At 41.7% G+C, this 16146-nt stretch overlaps 1 protein-coding gene across 7 annotated transcripts in view; it reads left to right on the forward strand.

The window, feature by feature from the left end:
- The first annotated feature begins 6847 nt into the window (after positions 1-6847).
- The window catches only part of LOC127927437 (ephrin type-B receptor 4b-like), a 90762-nt gene continuing 81463 nt past the window's right edge, over positions 6848-16146 (forward strand). For 4 of the 7 annotated variants that reach the window (XM_052513866.1, XM_052513869.1, XM_052513871.1 and 1 more), the window contains exon 1: positions 6848-7861. In XM_052513866.1, the coding sequence (XP_052369826.1) occupies positions 7771-7861 (91 nt within the window). In that variant the 5' untranslated portion in view covers positions 6848-7770. The remainder of the gene's footprint in view (positions 7862-16146) is intronic. The other 3 variants (XM_052513870.1, XM_052513867.1, XM_052513872.1) reach the window with 1 other exon arrangement.

Genomic DNA, 16146 nt, shown 5'->3' on the forward strand with positions numbered 1-16146 from the left:
TTGATTACCTGACCTGTCTTTATGAATGGTTACTGTCCATGTTGATTACCTGACCTGTCTTTATGAATGGTTACTGTCCATGTTGATTACCTGACCTGTCTTTATGAATGGTTACTGTCCATGTTGATTACCTGACCTGTCTTTATGAATGGTTACTGTCCATGTTGATTACCTGACCTGTCTTTATGAATGGTTACTGTCCATGTTGATTACCTGACCTGTCTTTATGAATGGTTACTGTCCATGTTGATTACCTGACCTGTCTTTATGAATGGTTACTGTCCATGTTGATTACCTGACCTGTCTTTATGAATGGTTACTGTCCATGTTGATTACCTGACCTGTCTTTATGAATGGTTACTGTCCATGTTGATTACCTGACCTGTCTTTATGAATGGTTACTGTCCATGTTGATTACCTGACCTGTCTTTATGAATGGTTACTGTCCATGTTGATTACCTGACCTGTCTTTATGAATGGTTACTGTCCATGTTGATTACCTGACCTGTCTTTATGAATGGTTACTGTCCATGTTGATTACCTGACCTGTCTTTATGAATGGTTACTGTCCATGTTGATTACCTGACCTGTCTTTATGAATGGTTACTGTCCATGTTGATTACCTGACTGTCTTTATGAATGGTTACTGTCCATGTTGATTACCTGACCTGTCTTTATGAATGGTTACTGTACATGTTGATTACCTGACCTGTCTTTATGAATGGTTACTGTCCATGTTGATTACCTGACCTGTCTTTATGAATGGTTACTGTCCATGTTGATTACCTGACCTGTCTTTATGAATGGTTACTGTCCATGTTGATTACCTGACCTGTCTTTATGAATGGTTACTGTCCATGTTGATTACCTGACCTGTCTTTATGAATGGTTACTGTCCATGTGGATTACCTGACTGTCTTTATGAATGGTTACTGTACATGTTGATTACCTGACCTGTCTTTATGAATGGTTACTGTACATGTTGATTACCTGACCTGTCTTTATGATTGGTTACTGTCCATGTGGATTACCTGACTGTCTTTATGAATGGTTACTGTCCATGTGGATTACCTGACCTGTCTTTATGAAGGGTTACTGTCCATGTTGATTACCTGACTGTCTTTATGAATGGTTAGTGTACATGTGGATTACCTGACTGTCTTTATGAATGGTTACTGTACATGTGGATTACCTGACCTGTCTTTATGAATGGTTACTGTCCATGTGGATTACCTGACCTGTCTTTATGAATGGTTACTGATTACCTCCATGAATGGATTACCTGACCTGTCTTTATGAATGGTTACTGTACATGTTGATTACCTGACCTGTCTTTATGAATGGTTACTGTACATGTTGATTACCTGACCTGTCTTTATGAATGGTTACTGTACATGTTGATTACCTGACCTGTCTTTATGAATGGTTACTGTCCATGTTGATTACCTGACCTGTCTTTATGAATGGTTACTGTCCATGTTGATTACCTGACCTGTCTTTATGAATGGTTACTGTCCATGTTGATTACCTGACCTGTCTTTATGAATGGTTACTGTACATGTTGATTACCTGACCTGTCTTTATGAATGGTTACTGTACATGTTGATTACCTGACCTGTCTTTATGAATGGTTACTGTCCATGTTGATTACCTGACTGTCTTTATGAATGGTTACTGTTGATTACCTGACTGTCTTTATGAATGGTTACTGTTGATTACCTGACCTGTCTTTATGAATGGTTACTGTACATGTTGATTACCTGACCTGTCTTTATGAATGGTTACTGTCCATGTTGATTACCTGACCTGTCTTTATGAATGGTTACTGTACATGTTGATTACCTGACCTGTCTTTATGAATGGTTACTGTACATGTTGATTACCTGACCTGTCTTTATGAATGGTTACTGTCCATGTTGATTACCTGACCTGTCTTTATGAATGGTTACTGTCCATGTGGATTACCTGACCTGTCTTTATGAATGGTTACTGTACATGTTGATTACCTGACCTGTCTTTATGAATGGTTACTGTCCATGTGGATTACCTGACCTGTCTTTATGAATGGTTACTGTTGATTACCTGACCTGTCTTTATGAATGGTTACTGTCCATGTTGATTACCTGACCTGTCTTTATGAATGGTTACTGTCCATGTTGATTACCTGACCTGTCTTTATGAATGGTTACTGTACATGTTGATTACCTGACCTGTCTTTATGAATGGTTACTGTCCATGTGGATTACCTGACCTGTCTTTATGAATGGTTACTGTTGATTACCTGACCTGTCTTTATGAATGGTTACTGTACATGTTGATTACCTGACCTGTCTTTATGAATGGTTACTGTCCATGTTGATTACCTGACCTGTCTTTATGAATGGTTACTGTACATGTTGATTACCTGACCTGTCTTTATGAATGGTTACTGTACATGTTGATTACCTGACCTGTCTTTATGAATGGTTACTGTACATGTTGATTACCTGACCTGTCTTTATGAATGGTTACTGTCCATGTTGATTACCTGACCTGTCTTTATGAATGGTTACTGTCCATGTTGATTACCTGACCTGTCTTTATGAATGGTTACTGTACATGTTGATTACCTGACCTGTCTTTATGAATGGTTACTGTACATGTTGATTACCTGACCTGTCTTTATGAATGGTTACTGTACATGTTGATTACCTGACCTGTCTTTATGAATGGTTACTGTACATGTTGATTACCTGACCTGTCTTTATGAATGGTTACTGTCCATGTTGATTACCTGACCTGTCTTTATGAATGGTTACTGTTGATTACCTGACCTGTCTTTATGAATGGTTACATGTTGATTACCTGACCTGTCTTTATGAATGGTTACTGTCCATGTTGATTACCTGACCTGTCTTTATGAATGGTTACTGTCCTTTATGAATGGTTACTGTTGATTACCTGACCTGTCTTTATGAATGGATTTACTGTACATGTGGATTACCTGACCTGTCTTTATGAATGGTTACTGTACATGTTGATTACCTGACCTGTCTTTATGAATGGTTACTGTCCATGTTGATTACCTGACCTGTCTTTATGAATGGTTACTGTACATGTTGATTACCTGACCTGTCTTTATGAATGGTTACTGTCCATGTTGATTACCTGACCTGTCTTTATGAATGGTTACTGTCCATGTTGATTACCTGACCTGTCTTTATGAATGGTTACTGTCCATGTTGATTACCTGACCTGTCTTTATGAATGGTTACTGTCCATGTGGATTACCTGACCTGTCTTTATGAATGGTTACTGTACATGTTGATTACCTGACCTGTCTTTATGAATGGTTACTGTCCATGTGGATTACCTGACCTGTCTTTATGAATGGTTACTGTTGATTACCTGACCTGTCTTTATGAATGGTTACTGTACATGTTGATTACCTGACCTGTCTTTATGAATGGTTACTGTACATGTTGATTACCTGACCTGTCTTTATGAATGGTTACTGTACATGTGGATTACCTGACCTGTCTTTATGAATGGTTACTGTTGATTACCTGACCTGTCTTTATGAATGGTTACTGTCCATGTGATTACCTGACCTGTCTTTATGAATGGTTACTGTACATGTTGATTACCTGACCTGTCTTTATGAATGGTTACTGTCCATGTTGATTACCTGACCTGTCTTTATGAATGGTTACTGTACTGACCTGATTACCTGACCTGTCTTTATGAATGGTTACTGTTGATTACCTGACCTGTCTTTATGAATGGTTACTGTACATGTTGATTACCTGACCTGTCTTTATGAATGGTTACTGTTGATTACCTGACCTGTCTTTATGAATGGTTACATGTTGATTACCTGACCTGTCTTTATGAATGGTTACTGTTGATTACCTGACCTGTCTTTATGAATGGTTACTGTTGATTACCTGACCTGTCTTTATGAATGGTTACTGTCCATGTTGATTACCTGACCTGTCTTTATGAATGGTTACTGTACATGTTGATTACCTGACCTGTCTTTATGAATGGTTACTGTTGATTACCTGACCTGTCTTTATGAATGGTTACTGTTGATTACCTGACCTGTCTTTATGAATGGTTACTGTCCATGTTGATTACCTGACCTGTCTTTATGAATGGTTACTGTCCATGTTGATTACCTGACCTGTCTTTATGAATGGTTACTGTCCATGTTGATTACCTGACCTGTCTTTATGAATGGTTACTGTTGATTACCTGACCTGTCTTTATGAATGGTTACTGTCCATGTTGATTACCTGACCTGTCTTTATGAATGGTTACTGTCCATGTGGATTACCTGACCTGTCTTTATGAATGGTTACTGTCCATGTGGATTACCTGACTGTCTTTATGAATGGTTACTGTTGATTACCTGACCTGTCTTTATGAATGGTTACTGTCCATGTTGATTACCTGACCTGTCTTTATGAATGGTTACTGTACATGTTGATTACCTGACCTGTCTTTATGAATGGTTACTGTTGATTACCTGACCTGTCTTTATGAATGGTTACTGTTGATTACCTGACCTGTCTTTATGAATGGTTACTGTCCATGTTGATTACCTGACCTGTCTTTATGAATGGTTACTGTTGATTACCTGACCTGTCTTTATGAATGGTTACTGTTGATTACCTGACCTGTCTTTATGAATGGTTACTGTTGATTACCTGACCTGTCTTTATGAATGGTTACTGTTGATTACCTGACCTGTCTTTATGAATGGTTACTGTACATGTTGATTACCTGACCTGTCTTTATGAATGGTTACTGTTGATTACCTGACCTGTCTTTATGAATGGTTACTGTTGATTACCTGACCTGTCTTTATGAATGGTTACTGTCCATGTTGATTACCTGACCTGTCTTTATGAATGGTTACTGTCTTTATGAATGTTACTGTCCATGTTGATTACCTGACCTGTCTTTATGAATGTTGATTACCTGACCTGTCTTTATGAATGGTTACTGTCCATGTTGATTACCTGACCTGTCTTTATGAATGGTTACTGTTGATTACCTGACCTGTCTTTATGAATGGTTACTGTTGATTACCTGACCTGTCTTTATGAATGGTTACTGTTGATTACCTGACCTGTCTTTATGAATGGTTACTGTACATGTGGATTACCTGACCTGTCTTTATGAATGGTTACTGTCCATGTTGATTACCTGACCTGTCTTTATGAATGGTTACTGTCCATGTTGATTACCTGACCTGTCTTTATGAATGGTTACTGTTGATTACCTGACCTGTCTTTATGAATGGTTACTGTTGATTACCTGACCTGTCTTTATGAATGGTTACTGTTGATTACCTGACCTGTCTTTATGAATGGTTACTGTTGATTACCTGACCTGTCTTTATGAATGGTTACTGTACATGTGGATTACCTGACCTGTCTTTATGAATGGTTACTGTACATGTGGATTACCTGACCTGTCTTTATGAATGGTTACTGTTGATTACCTGACCTGTCTTTATGAATGGTTACTGTTGATTACCTGACCTGTCTTTATGAATGGTTACTGTTGATTACCTGACCTGTCTTTATGAATGGTTACTGTACATGTTGATTACCTGACCTGTCTTTATGAATGGTTACTGTTGATTACCTGACCTGTCTTTATGAATGGTTACTGTTGATTACCTGACCTGTCTTTATGAATGGTTACTGTCCATTGATTACCTGACCTGTCTTTATGAATGGTTACTGTTGATTACCTGACCTGTCTTTATGAATGGTTACTGTTGATTACCTGACCTGTCTTTATGAATGGTTACTGTTGATTACCTGACCTGTCTTTATGAATGGTTACTGTTGATTACCTGACCTGTCTTTATGAATGGTTACTGTTGATTACCTGACCTGTCTTTATGAATGGTTACTGTTGATTACCTGACCTGTCTTTATGAATGGTTACTGTTGATTACCTGACCTGTCTTTATGAATGGTTACATGTTGATTACCTGACCTGTCTTTATGAATGGTTACTGTCCATGTGGATTACCTGACCTGTCTTTATGAATGGTTACTGTTGATTACCTGACCTGTCTTTATGAATGGTTACTGTCCATGTGGATTACCTGACCTGTCTTTATGAATGGTTACTGTTGATTACCTGACCTGTCTTTATGAATGGTTACTGTCCATGTTGATTACCTGACCTGTCTTTATGAATGGTTACTGTTGATTACCTGACCTGTCTTTATGAATGGTTACTGTTGATTACCTGACCTGTCTTTATGAATGGTTACTGTACATGTTGATTACCTGACCTGTCTTTATGAATGGTTACTGTACATGTTGATTACCTGACCTGTCTTTATGAATGGTTACTGTTGATTACCTGACCTGTCTTTATGAATGGTTACTGTCCATGTTGATTATATAGGATGTGGTCATCACATGTTGTAATGTTTTTTTAATGATCTTATTTTGTGTTTCTTCTCACTTCTGTATGTTGTTTTTTTCTCACTTGGTTCTACAATGTAAACACGTGCTTCTGACGCCAATATAGTGCTTCTGACGCCAATATAGTGCTTCTGATGCCAATATAGTGCTTCTGACGCCAATATAAAGCCTTCTGAACTGAACTGAGAGGGGAAGAGAAGGGGAGAGAGACGGATAAGGGGGTAAAGTTAGAAAAAGAAAATGGACGAGGGAGAGAGAGACATACTTTTCCCATTATAAAATCTACCATTCTGTTGAATTCCTCTCATGTCACTCAGTCCTTCATTTCACCCTATTGTCATTCAGGTCCTTGCTGACCGACAGATGGACTGGCCAATAGCAGAGTGTGGGTGGAATCTGGCAGACGGAGGGGCTCCGGGACAACAGCAGTAGTTAGTGTCTCGTGTCAGGATCAGCAGCAGAGAGCTACGGACACACTTTCTGAATATATTATCTTGTTATTTATAACGATACACTGCCGCGCTGTTGAATAGTTTATGTTTTACCGTTCAGAAATAGCGACGAGGCGTGGATATTAGGGCAGCGTTTGAAAAGAAAGAAAGAAAGAAAGAAAGAAAGAAAGAAAGAAAGAAAGAAAGAAAGAAAGAAAGAAAGAAACGAACGAACGAGGGGAAAAGACTGACCGCTGGATTTAATTTCCAACTGGAATGCTGTTGTTGATAGAGAGAGAACGGGCGGTGTGTGTGTGTGTGTTTGTGTGTGTGTGTGAAAGAGTGTGTGTTTGCGAGGTAAGTGTGTAGCGGGCTATGCCTCGTCTCTTTGGTCTCTGGTCCTGGATCGTGTGAATTCCCCGGGCTCCAGTTACTAAACTACCCGGCAGACAGCAGCCTCAGCCCGGCCACAGGGAGGGGAACACGAGCTCGTGTAGTCTCTGTTCTTTCTCCTCTCCCCCATACCCCTCCATACCCCTCCATTACCCCTCTCTCCGGGCTCAGAGGAAATGAGGACACAGTGGATAGCGGAGGAACGAGGAGGAGTTTCAGGTGGGATTATAAACTTGTTTTGACTTTTGCTTTGATCCTGGGGACTTCAGCGTTTTTGGCGGTAGGTTAAATAATTAACGCTAACCTTTAAAAAAAAAAAGGATAAAAGAGGGAATATGACCGGTTGTTGATGATGACTGCTGACCTCGCGGAGACCGAGTTAACTGCTTTTCGTGACTGATGTGGGTGGCGCGGCGTGCCGACACTGGACCTAGCTGACACCCCACCGGGACAGAGGTTTCTGATCGGTGATCAATAATCCAGGAGAGTAACGGGAGTACCTGGCCGGTATGGAGCGGCGCGGGGGCAGTTGGAGCACCGTGACCGTGTTGTGGCTCGTGCTGATCGAGCTGGTTCTGTCACCTTGTATGGCAGAGGAAGGTACGTGAAGAAGTTTAACTTAAACAACAACAAACAATCTATAAAACTAATATTTGATCAATGGTTTTGTGCCATGTTGTGTTATTGTTTTATTAATATATAGACTGTGAATCTCTCTCTCTCTCTCCACACTTACTTAGAACATTTATTGTGAGACATAGGCTAATTGGGGCAGTTAATTTGATTTAAATTTGAGGACCAACATGATTTTAAAAAACGTTTTTAGTTTTTGTTGACACAACTCCAAAGCTTCACATGTAGACAGTCTGTGATCAGGTAGAAACCATGAAGTAGGATTCGAGATGTTGATTACTGTGAAACTGATTCAGGTTTTAGACAGACAGGCAGACCAGCAGCTATAAAAGACAATAGGCATAATACCCAAGGTGTGTGTGTGTGTGTGTGTGTGTGTGTGTGTGTGTGTGTGTGTGTGTGTGTGTGGGTGTATATATATATGCCATTTAGCAGACGCTTTTATCCAAAGCGACTTACAGTCATGTGTGCATACATTCTATGTATGGGTGGTCCCAGGAATCGAACCCACTACCCTGGCGTTACAAGCGCCATGCTCTACCAACTGAGCTACAGAAGGACCACAGTGTGTGTGTGTGTGTGTGTGTGTGTGTGTGTGTGTGTGTGTGTGTGTGTGTGTGTGTGTGTGTGTGTGTGTGTGTGTGTGTGTGTGTGTGTGTGTGGTGTGTGGGTGTGTGTGGGTGTGTGTGGGTGTGTGTGTGGGTGTGTGTGGGTGTGTGTGGGTGTGTGTGTGTGGGTGTGTGTGTGTGTGTGGGTGGCCTGTTGGGTCATTCCACCTAAAAAGCACAAGGGGATTTCGTCACCCACCATCTCCGATTGTTTCTGAAATAATTTCTGTTGTTAGAAACATAATGTATCAGATTAGCATTCCTGAAACAATATTTTGTTACCCAGATTATGATCCTAATAACCTGATTATGATCATATTAACCTGATTATGATCCTAATAACCTGATTATGATCCTAATAACCTGATTATGATCCCATTAACCTGATTATGATCCTAATAACCTGATTATGATCCTAATAACCTGATTATGATCCCAATAACCTGATTATGATCCTAATAACCTGATTATGATCCTAATAACCCGATTATGATCCTGATTGGGATCCTATTAACCTGATTATGATCATATTAACCTGATTATGATCCTAATAACCTGATTATGATCCTATTAACCTGATTATGATCCTAATAACCTGATTATGATCCTAATAACCTGATTATGATCCTATTAACCTGATTATGATCCTAATAACCTGATTATGATCCTAATAACCTGATTATGATCCTAATAACCTGATTATGATCCTGATTGGGATCCTATTAACCTGATTATGATCCTATTAACCTGATTATGATCCCAATAACCTGATTATGATCCTAATAACCTGATTATGATCCTAATAACCTGATTATGATCCTAATAACCTGATTATGATCATATTAACCTGATTATGATCCTAATAACCTGATTATGATCCCAATAACCTGATTATGACCCTATTAACCTGATTATGATCCTAATAACCTGATTATGATCCTAATAACCTGATTATGATCCTAATAACCTGATTATGATCATATTAACCTGATTATGATCCTAATAACCTGATTATGATCCTAATAACCTGATTATGATCCTATTAACCTGATTATGATCCCAATAACCTGATTATGATCCTAATAACCTGATTATGATCCTAATAACCTGATTATGATCTTATTAACCTGATTATGATCCTATTAACCTGATTATGATCCTAATAACCTGATTATGATCATATTAACCTGATTATGATCCTAATAACCTGATTATGATCCTAATAAACTGATTATGATCATATTAACCTGATTATGATCCTAATAACCTGATTATGATCCTAATAACCTGATTATGATCATATTAACATGGTTATGATCCTGAGGGCGGCAGCGTAGCCTAGTGGTTAGAGCGTTGGACTAGTAACCGGAAGGTTGCGAGTTCAAACCCCCGAGCTGACAAGGTACAAATCTGTCGTTCTGCCCCTGAACAGGCAGTTAACCCACTGTTCCCAGGCCGTCATTGAAAATAAGAATATGTTCTTAACTGACTTGCCTGGTTAAATGAAGGTAAAAAAAAAAAAAAAAGTATGATCCTAATAACCTGATTATGATCCTAATAACCTGATTATTATCAGCCAGATAAACTCCATATACACCAGAGAGTGTGTTTGTGTGTTGTGTGTGTTTGTGTGTGTCTGAACTTTAGAGGGGGTCTTGCTGTGTGGTCTTCACGACAACCGTGAAATCTCTTCCTCTTCTTCCCTCTTTCTCTTCTTTCTAAGTCTCTTCTTCCTCCCTCTCTGTCCCTCTCCTCTACCTCCCTCTTTGTCCCAATCTTTCTCTCTCTCCCCCAGCTCGTTCCTCTTCCTCCCATTCTCTCAATCTTTCTCTCTCTCCCCAGCTTTTTCCTCTTCCTCCCATTCTCTCTTCCTCCCTCTCTGTCCCTGTCTTTCTCTCTCTCCCCAGCTCGTTCCTCTTCCTCCCATTCTCTCTTCCTCCCTCTTTGTCCTAATCTTTCTCTCTCTCCCCAGCTCATTCCTCCTCCTCCCATGAATCTTTGATACATTCAGTCTTTCTTTTTCATCTGAACTGAGTGTCAATGGTTTCTCTGCCATCTTACACACACACACACACACACACACACACACACACACACACACACACACACACACACACACACACACACACACACACACACACACACACACACACACACACACACACACACACACACACACAAAAGCTGACAATTACAGGCTAAAGGAAACCCTGGTGTGTTTGTGTATGTAGATGGTCAGAGCGACCAGGGACAGAGGGCTCTAACTCTAATAAGAGCCAAGAGCGTCATGTTGATGCTTATTTTTATTACTCATTGGAAAGGAAAAGGGGCCATTAAAACATCTTCGTTTAAAAAAAGTTTAAATGATGTTTCGGCCTTCAAATGGCCTTCTTCAATGCTCTGCCATGTTTTTGATTCATTTGACTTTTTTTTGAGGTCTATGTAGAATCTTAATATCACAAACAGAATTAGTGTTATAAGCAATTTTAAGAGCACGTCATTTCCTCCCTGCTTCTCATTCAGCCTGCGCAGCTGATGATCGCCCATCCAAACTACAGCTAAACTACACCCAAACTACAGCTAAACTATGTCAAACTTTATCTAAACTACACCTAAACTATATCCAAACTACACCTAAACTATATCCAAACTACACCTAAACTATATCCAAACTACACCCAAAATACACCTAAACTATGTCAAACTACACCTAAACTATATCCAAACTACACCTAAACTATATCCAAACTACACCTAAACTATATCCAAACTACACCCAAACTATATCCAAACTACACCTAAACTATATCCAAACTACATCTAAACTCTATCCAAACTACACCCAAACTACATCCAAACTACACCTAAACTATATCCAAACTACACCTAAACTATATCCAAACTACACCCAAACTATATCCAAACTACACCTAAACTACACCCAAACTATATCCAAACTACACCTAAACTACACCTAAACTATATCCAAACTACACCTAAACTATATCCAAACTACACCCAATCTATATCCAAACTACACCCAAACTATATCCAAACTACACCTAAACTACACCCAAACTATATCCAAACTACACCTAAACTACACCTAAACTATATCCAAACTACACCTAAACTATATCCAAACTACACCCAATCTATATCCAAACTACACCCAAACTATATTATGGGATAGTGTGTCATTATGGGGTATTGTATCATTATCGGGTATTTAGTCATTATGGGGTAGTGTGTCATTATGGGGTATTTAGTCATTATGGGGTATTGAGTCATTATGGGGTAGTGAGTCATTATGGGATAGTGAGTCATTATGGGATAGTGAGTCATTATGGGGTATTGTATCATTATGGGGTAGTGTGTCATTATGGGCTATTGAGTCATTATGGTGTATTGTGTCATTATGGGGTATTTAGTCATTATGGGGTAGTGAGTCATTATGGGATAGTGAGTCATTATGGGGTATTGTATCATTATGGGGTAGTGTGTCATTATGGGGTATTGAGTCATTATGGGGTATTGAGTCATTATGGGGTATTGAGTCATTATGGGGTATTGAGTCATTATGGTGTATTGTGTCATTATGGGGTATTTAGTCATTATGGGGTAGTGAGTCATTATGGGGTATTGAGTCATTATGGGGTAGTGAGTCATTATGGGGTATTTAGTCATTATGGGGTATTGTGTGTAGATTGATTGGGGGGAGACGGGGGGGAAACAAGTTAATCCATTTTATAATAAGTCTGTAATGTAACAAACAAAATAAAGTCAAGGGGTCTGAATTCTTTCCGAATGCGCTGTGTGTAATATACACTCACTGTATAATCTCCTTCCTCCTTTATTCTGTCTCATCCTCACGACATCACCATACTGCCTTCTGTTTCTCCCTTACTTCCTCCTCTTTTCTTCCCTTCCTTCCTCCCCTCCTCCCTCCTTTCTTCCTTCCCTTCTTCCTCCCTCCTTCCTCCCCTCCTCCCTCCCTTCTTCGTCCCCTCCTCCCCTCCTTCTTCCTCCCCTCTTCCCCCTTCTCCCCTCCTCCCCCTTCTCCCTCCCTCCCTCCCTCCCTCCCTCCCTCCCTCCCTCCTGCCCCTTCTTCCTCCCTCCCTCCCTCCCTCCCTCCCTCCCCTCCCTCCCTCCCTCCCTCCCTCCCTCCCTCCCTCCCTCCCTCCCTCCCTCCCTCCCTCCCTCCCCTCCCTCCCTCCTGCCCCTTCTTCCTCCCTCCCTCCCTCCCTCCCTCCCTCCCTCCCTCCCTCCCTCCCTCCCTCCCTCCCTCCCTCCCTCCCTCCCTCCTCTTCTGAGTGTTGATTCCATCAGTGCTGTTGTTAAATGTGTGTTGTGTAAACATGTGAGTGACTGTGTCTCTCGTGGTTTAAACAGCAGAAAGCAGTCGTCTGATGTTAGGAAGTTTTCTGTGGTTTTCCTAAATCCCTCTCTGACTCTCCCTCCCTCCCTCCCTCCCTCCCTCCCTCCCTCCCTCCCTCCCTCCCTCCCTCCCTCCCTCCCTCTGATGTTAGGTAGTTTTCTGTGGTTTTCCTAAATCCCTCTCTGACTCCTCCCTCCCTCCCTCCCTCCCTCCCTCCCTCCCTCCCTCCCTCCCTCCCTCCCTCCCTCCCTCCCTCCCTCCCTCCCTCCCTCCCTCCCTCCCTCCCTCTGATGTTAGGTAGTTTTCTGTGGTTTTCCTAATCCCTCTCTGACTCCTTCAAGATTAAGTCCCTCTTTTGGAAGCTTCATAAAGCTTGTAGAAACATCTAAAAAGCATGTAGAAACTTCTTCCACAGTCTTCTTCTACTGTCTTCTTCCACTGTCTTCTTCCACAGTCTTCTACTGTCTTCTTCCACAGTCTTCTACTGTCTTCTTCCACTGTCTTCTTCCACAGTCTTCTACTGTCTTCTTCTACTGTCTTCTTCCACAGTCTTCTACTGTCTTCTTCCACAGTCTTCTACTGTCTTCTTCTACTGTCTTCTTCCACAGTTTTCTACTGTCTTCTTCTACTGTCTTCTTCCACAGTATTCTTCCACAGTCTTCTTCTACAGTCTTCTTCCACTGTCTTCTTCTACAGTCTTCTTCCACAGTCTTCTACTGGCTTCTTCTACTGTCTTCTTCCACAGTTTTCTACTGTCTTCTTCTACTGTCTTCTTCCACAGTATTCTTCCACAGTCTTCTTCTACTGTCTTCTTCTACTGTCTTCTTCTACTGTCTTCTTCCACAGTCTTCTACTGTCTTCTTCCACAGTCTTCTACTGTCTTCTTCCACTGTCTTCTTCTACAGTCTTCTTCCACAGTCTTCTACTGTCTTCTTCCACAGTCTTCTACTGTCTTCTTCTACTGTCTTCTTCCACAGTATTCTTCCACAGTCTTCTTCTACAGTCTTCTTCCACTGTCTTCTTCTACAGTCTTCTTCCACAGTCTTCTACGGGCTTCTTCTACTGTCTTCTTCCACAGTTTTCTACTGTCTTCTTCTACTGTCTTCTTCCACAGTATTCTTCCACAGTCTTCTTCTACTGTCTTCTTCTACTGTCTTCTTCTACTGTCTTCTTCCACAGTCTTCTACTGTCTTCTTCTACTGTCTTCTTCCACAGTCTTCTACAGTCTTCTTCCACAGTCTTCTACTGTCTTCTTCCACAGTCTTCTACTGTCTTCTTCCACAGTATTCTTCCACAGTCTTCTTCCACTGCCTTCTTCCCCAGTCTTCTTCCACTGCCTTCTTCTACAGTCTTCTTACATTTACATTACATTTAAGTCATTTAGCAGACGCTCTTATCCAGAGCGACTTACAATTCAGTGCATACACCTTATGACAACCAGTGGAACAGCCACTTGCATCTAAATCTTGTTGGGGGAGAAGGGGGGTGAGAAGGATTACTTACCCTTACTTACCCTATCCTAGGTATTCCTTGAAGAGGTGGGGTTTCAGGTGTCTCCGGAAGATGGTGATTGACTCCGCTGTCCTGGCGTCGTGAGGGAGTTTGTTCCACCATTGGGGGCCAGAGCAGCGAACAGTTTTGACTGGGCTGAGCGGGAACTGTACTTCCTCAGTGGTAGGGAGGCGAGCAGGCCAGAGGTGGATGAACGCAGTGCCCTTGTTTGGGTGTAGGGCCTGATCAGAGCCTGGAGGTACTGAGGTCGTTCCCCTCACAGCTCCGTGGCGAGCACCATGGTCTTGTAGCGGATGCGAGCTTCAACTGGAAGCCAGTGGAGAGAGCGGAGGAGCGGGGTGACGTGAGAGAACTTGGGAAGGTTGAACACCAGACGGGCTGCGGCGTTCTGGATGAGTTGTAGGGGTTTAATGGCACAGGCAGGGAGCCCAGCCAACAGCGAGTTGCAGTAATCGGGAGATGACAAGTGCCTGGATTAGGACCTGCGCCGCTTCCTGTGTGAGGCAGTATTCGTACTCTGCGGATGTTGTAGAGCATGAACCTACAGGAACGGGACACCGCCTTGATGTTAGTTGAGAACGTCAGGGTGTTGTCAGGATCACGCCAAGGTTCTTAGCGCTCTGGGAGGAGGACACAATGGAGTTGTCAACCGTGATGGCGAGATCATGGAACGGGCAGTCCTTCCCGGGAGGAAGAGGAGCTCCGTCTTGCTGAGGTTCAGCTTGAGGTGGTGATCCGTCATCCACACTGATATGTCTGCCAGACATGCAGAGATGCGATTCGCCACCTGGTCATCAGAAGGGGAAAGGAGAAGATTAATTGTGTGTCGTCTGCATAGCAATGATAGGAGAGACCATGTGAGGTTATGACAGAGCCAAGTGACTTGGTGTATAGCGAGAATAAGAGAGGGCCTAGAACAGAGCCCTGGGGGACACCAGTGGTGAGAGCGCGTGGTGAGGAGACAGATTCTCGCCACGCCACCTGGTAGGAGCGACCTGTCAGGTAGGACGCAATCCTTCTACAGTCTTCTTCCACTGGCTTCTTCCACAGTCTTCTTCCACTGTCTTCTTCCACAGTCTTCTTCTACAGTCTTCTACTGTCTTCTTCTACTGTCTTCTTCCACAGTATTCTTCCACAGTCCTCTTCTACAGTCTTCCACTGTCTTCTTCTACAGTCTTCTTCCACAGTCTTCTACTGTCTTCTTCCACAGTATTCTTCCACAGTCTTCTACAACGGGCTTCTTCCACTGTCTTCTTCTACAGTCTTCTTCCACAGTCTTCTACTGTCTTCTTCCACAGTCTTCTACTGTCTTCTTCTACTGTCTTCTTCCACAGTATTCTTCCACAGTCTTCTTCTACAGTCTTCTTCCACTGGCTTCTTCCCCAGTCTTCTTCCACTGCCTTCTTCTACAGTCTTCTCCCACAGTATTCTTCCACAGTCTTCTTCTACAGTCTTCTTCTACAGTCTTCTTCTACTGTCTTCTTCTACTGTCTTCTTCTACAGTCTTCTTCTATACTCTTCTTCCACAGTCTTATTCTCTAGTCTTCTTCCACAGGCTTCTTCCAATGTCTTCTTCCACTGTCTTCTTCTACAGTCTTCTTCTATACTCTTCTTCCACAGTCTTATTCTGTAGTCTTCTTCCAATGTCTTCTTCCACAGTCTTCTTCTACTGTCTTCTTCTACAGTCTTCTTCTACTGGCTTCTTCTACAGTCTTCTTCCACTGTCTTCTTCTACAGTCTTCTTCTACAGTCTT

This window comes from Oncorhynchus keta, unplaced genomic scaffold (assembly GCF_023373465.1).
Source record: "Oncorhynchus keta strain PuntledgeMale-10-30-2019 unplaced genomic scaffold, Oket_V2 Un_scaffold_14044_pilon_pilon, whole genome shotgun sequence".
In the NCBI taxonomy this organism is placed as follows: Eukaryota; Metazoa; Chordata; class Actinopteri; order Salmoniformes; family Salmonidae; genus Oncorhynchus; species Oncorhynchus keta.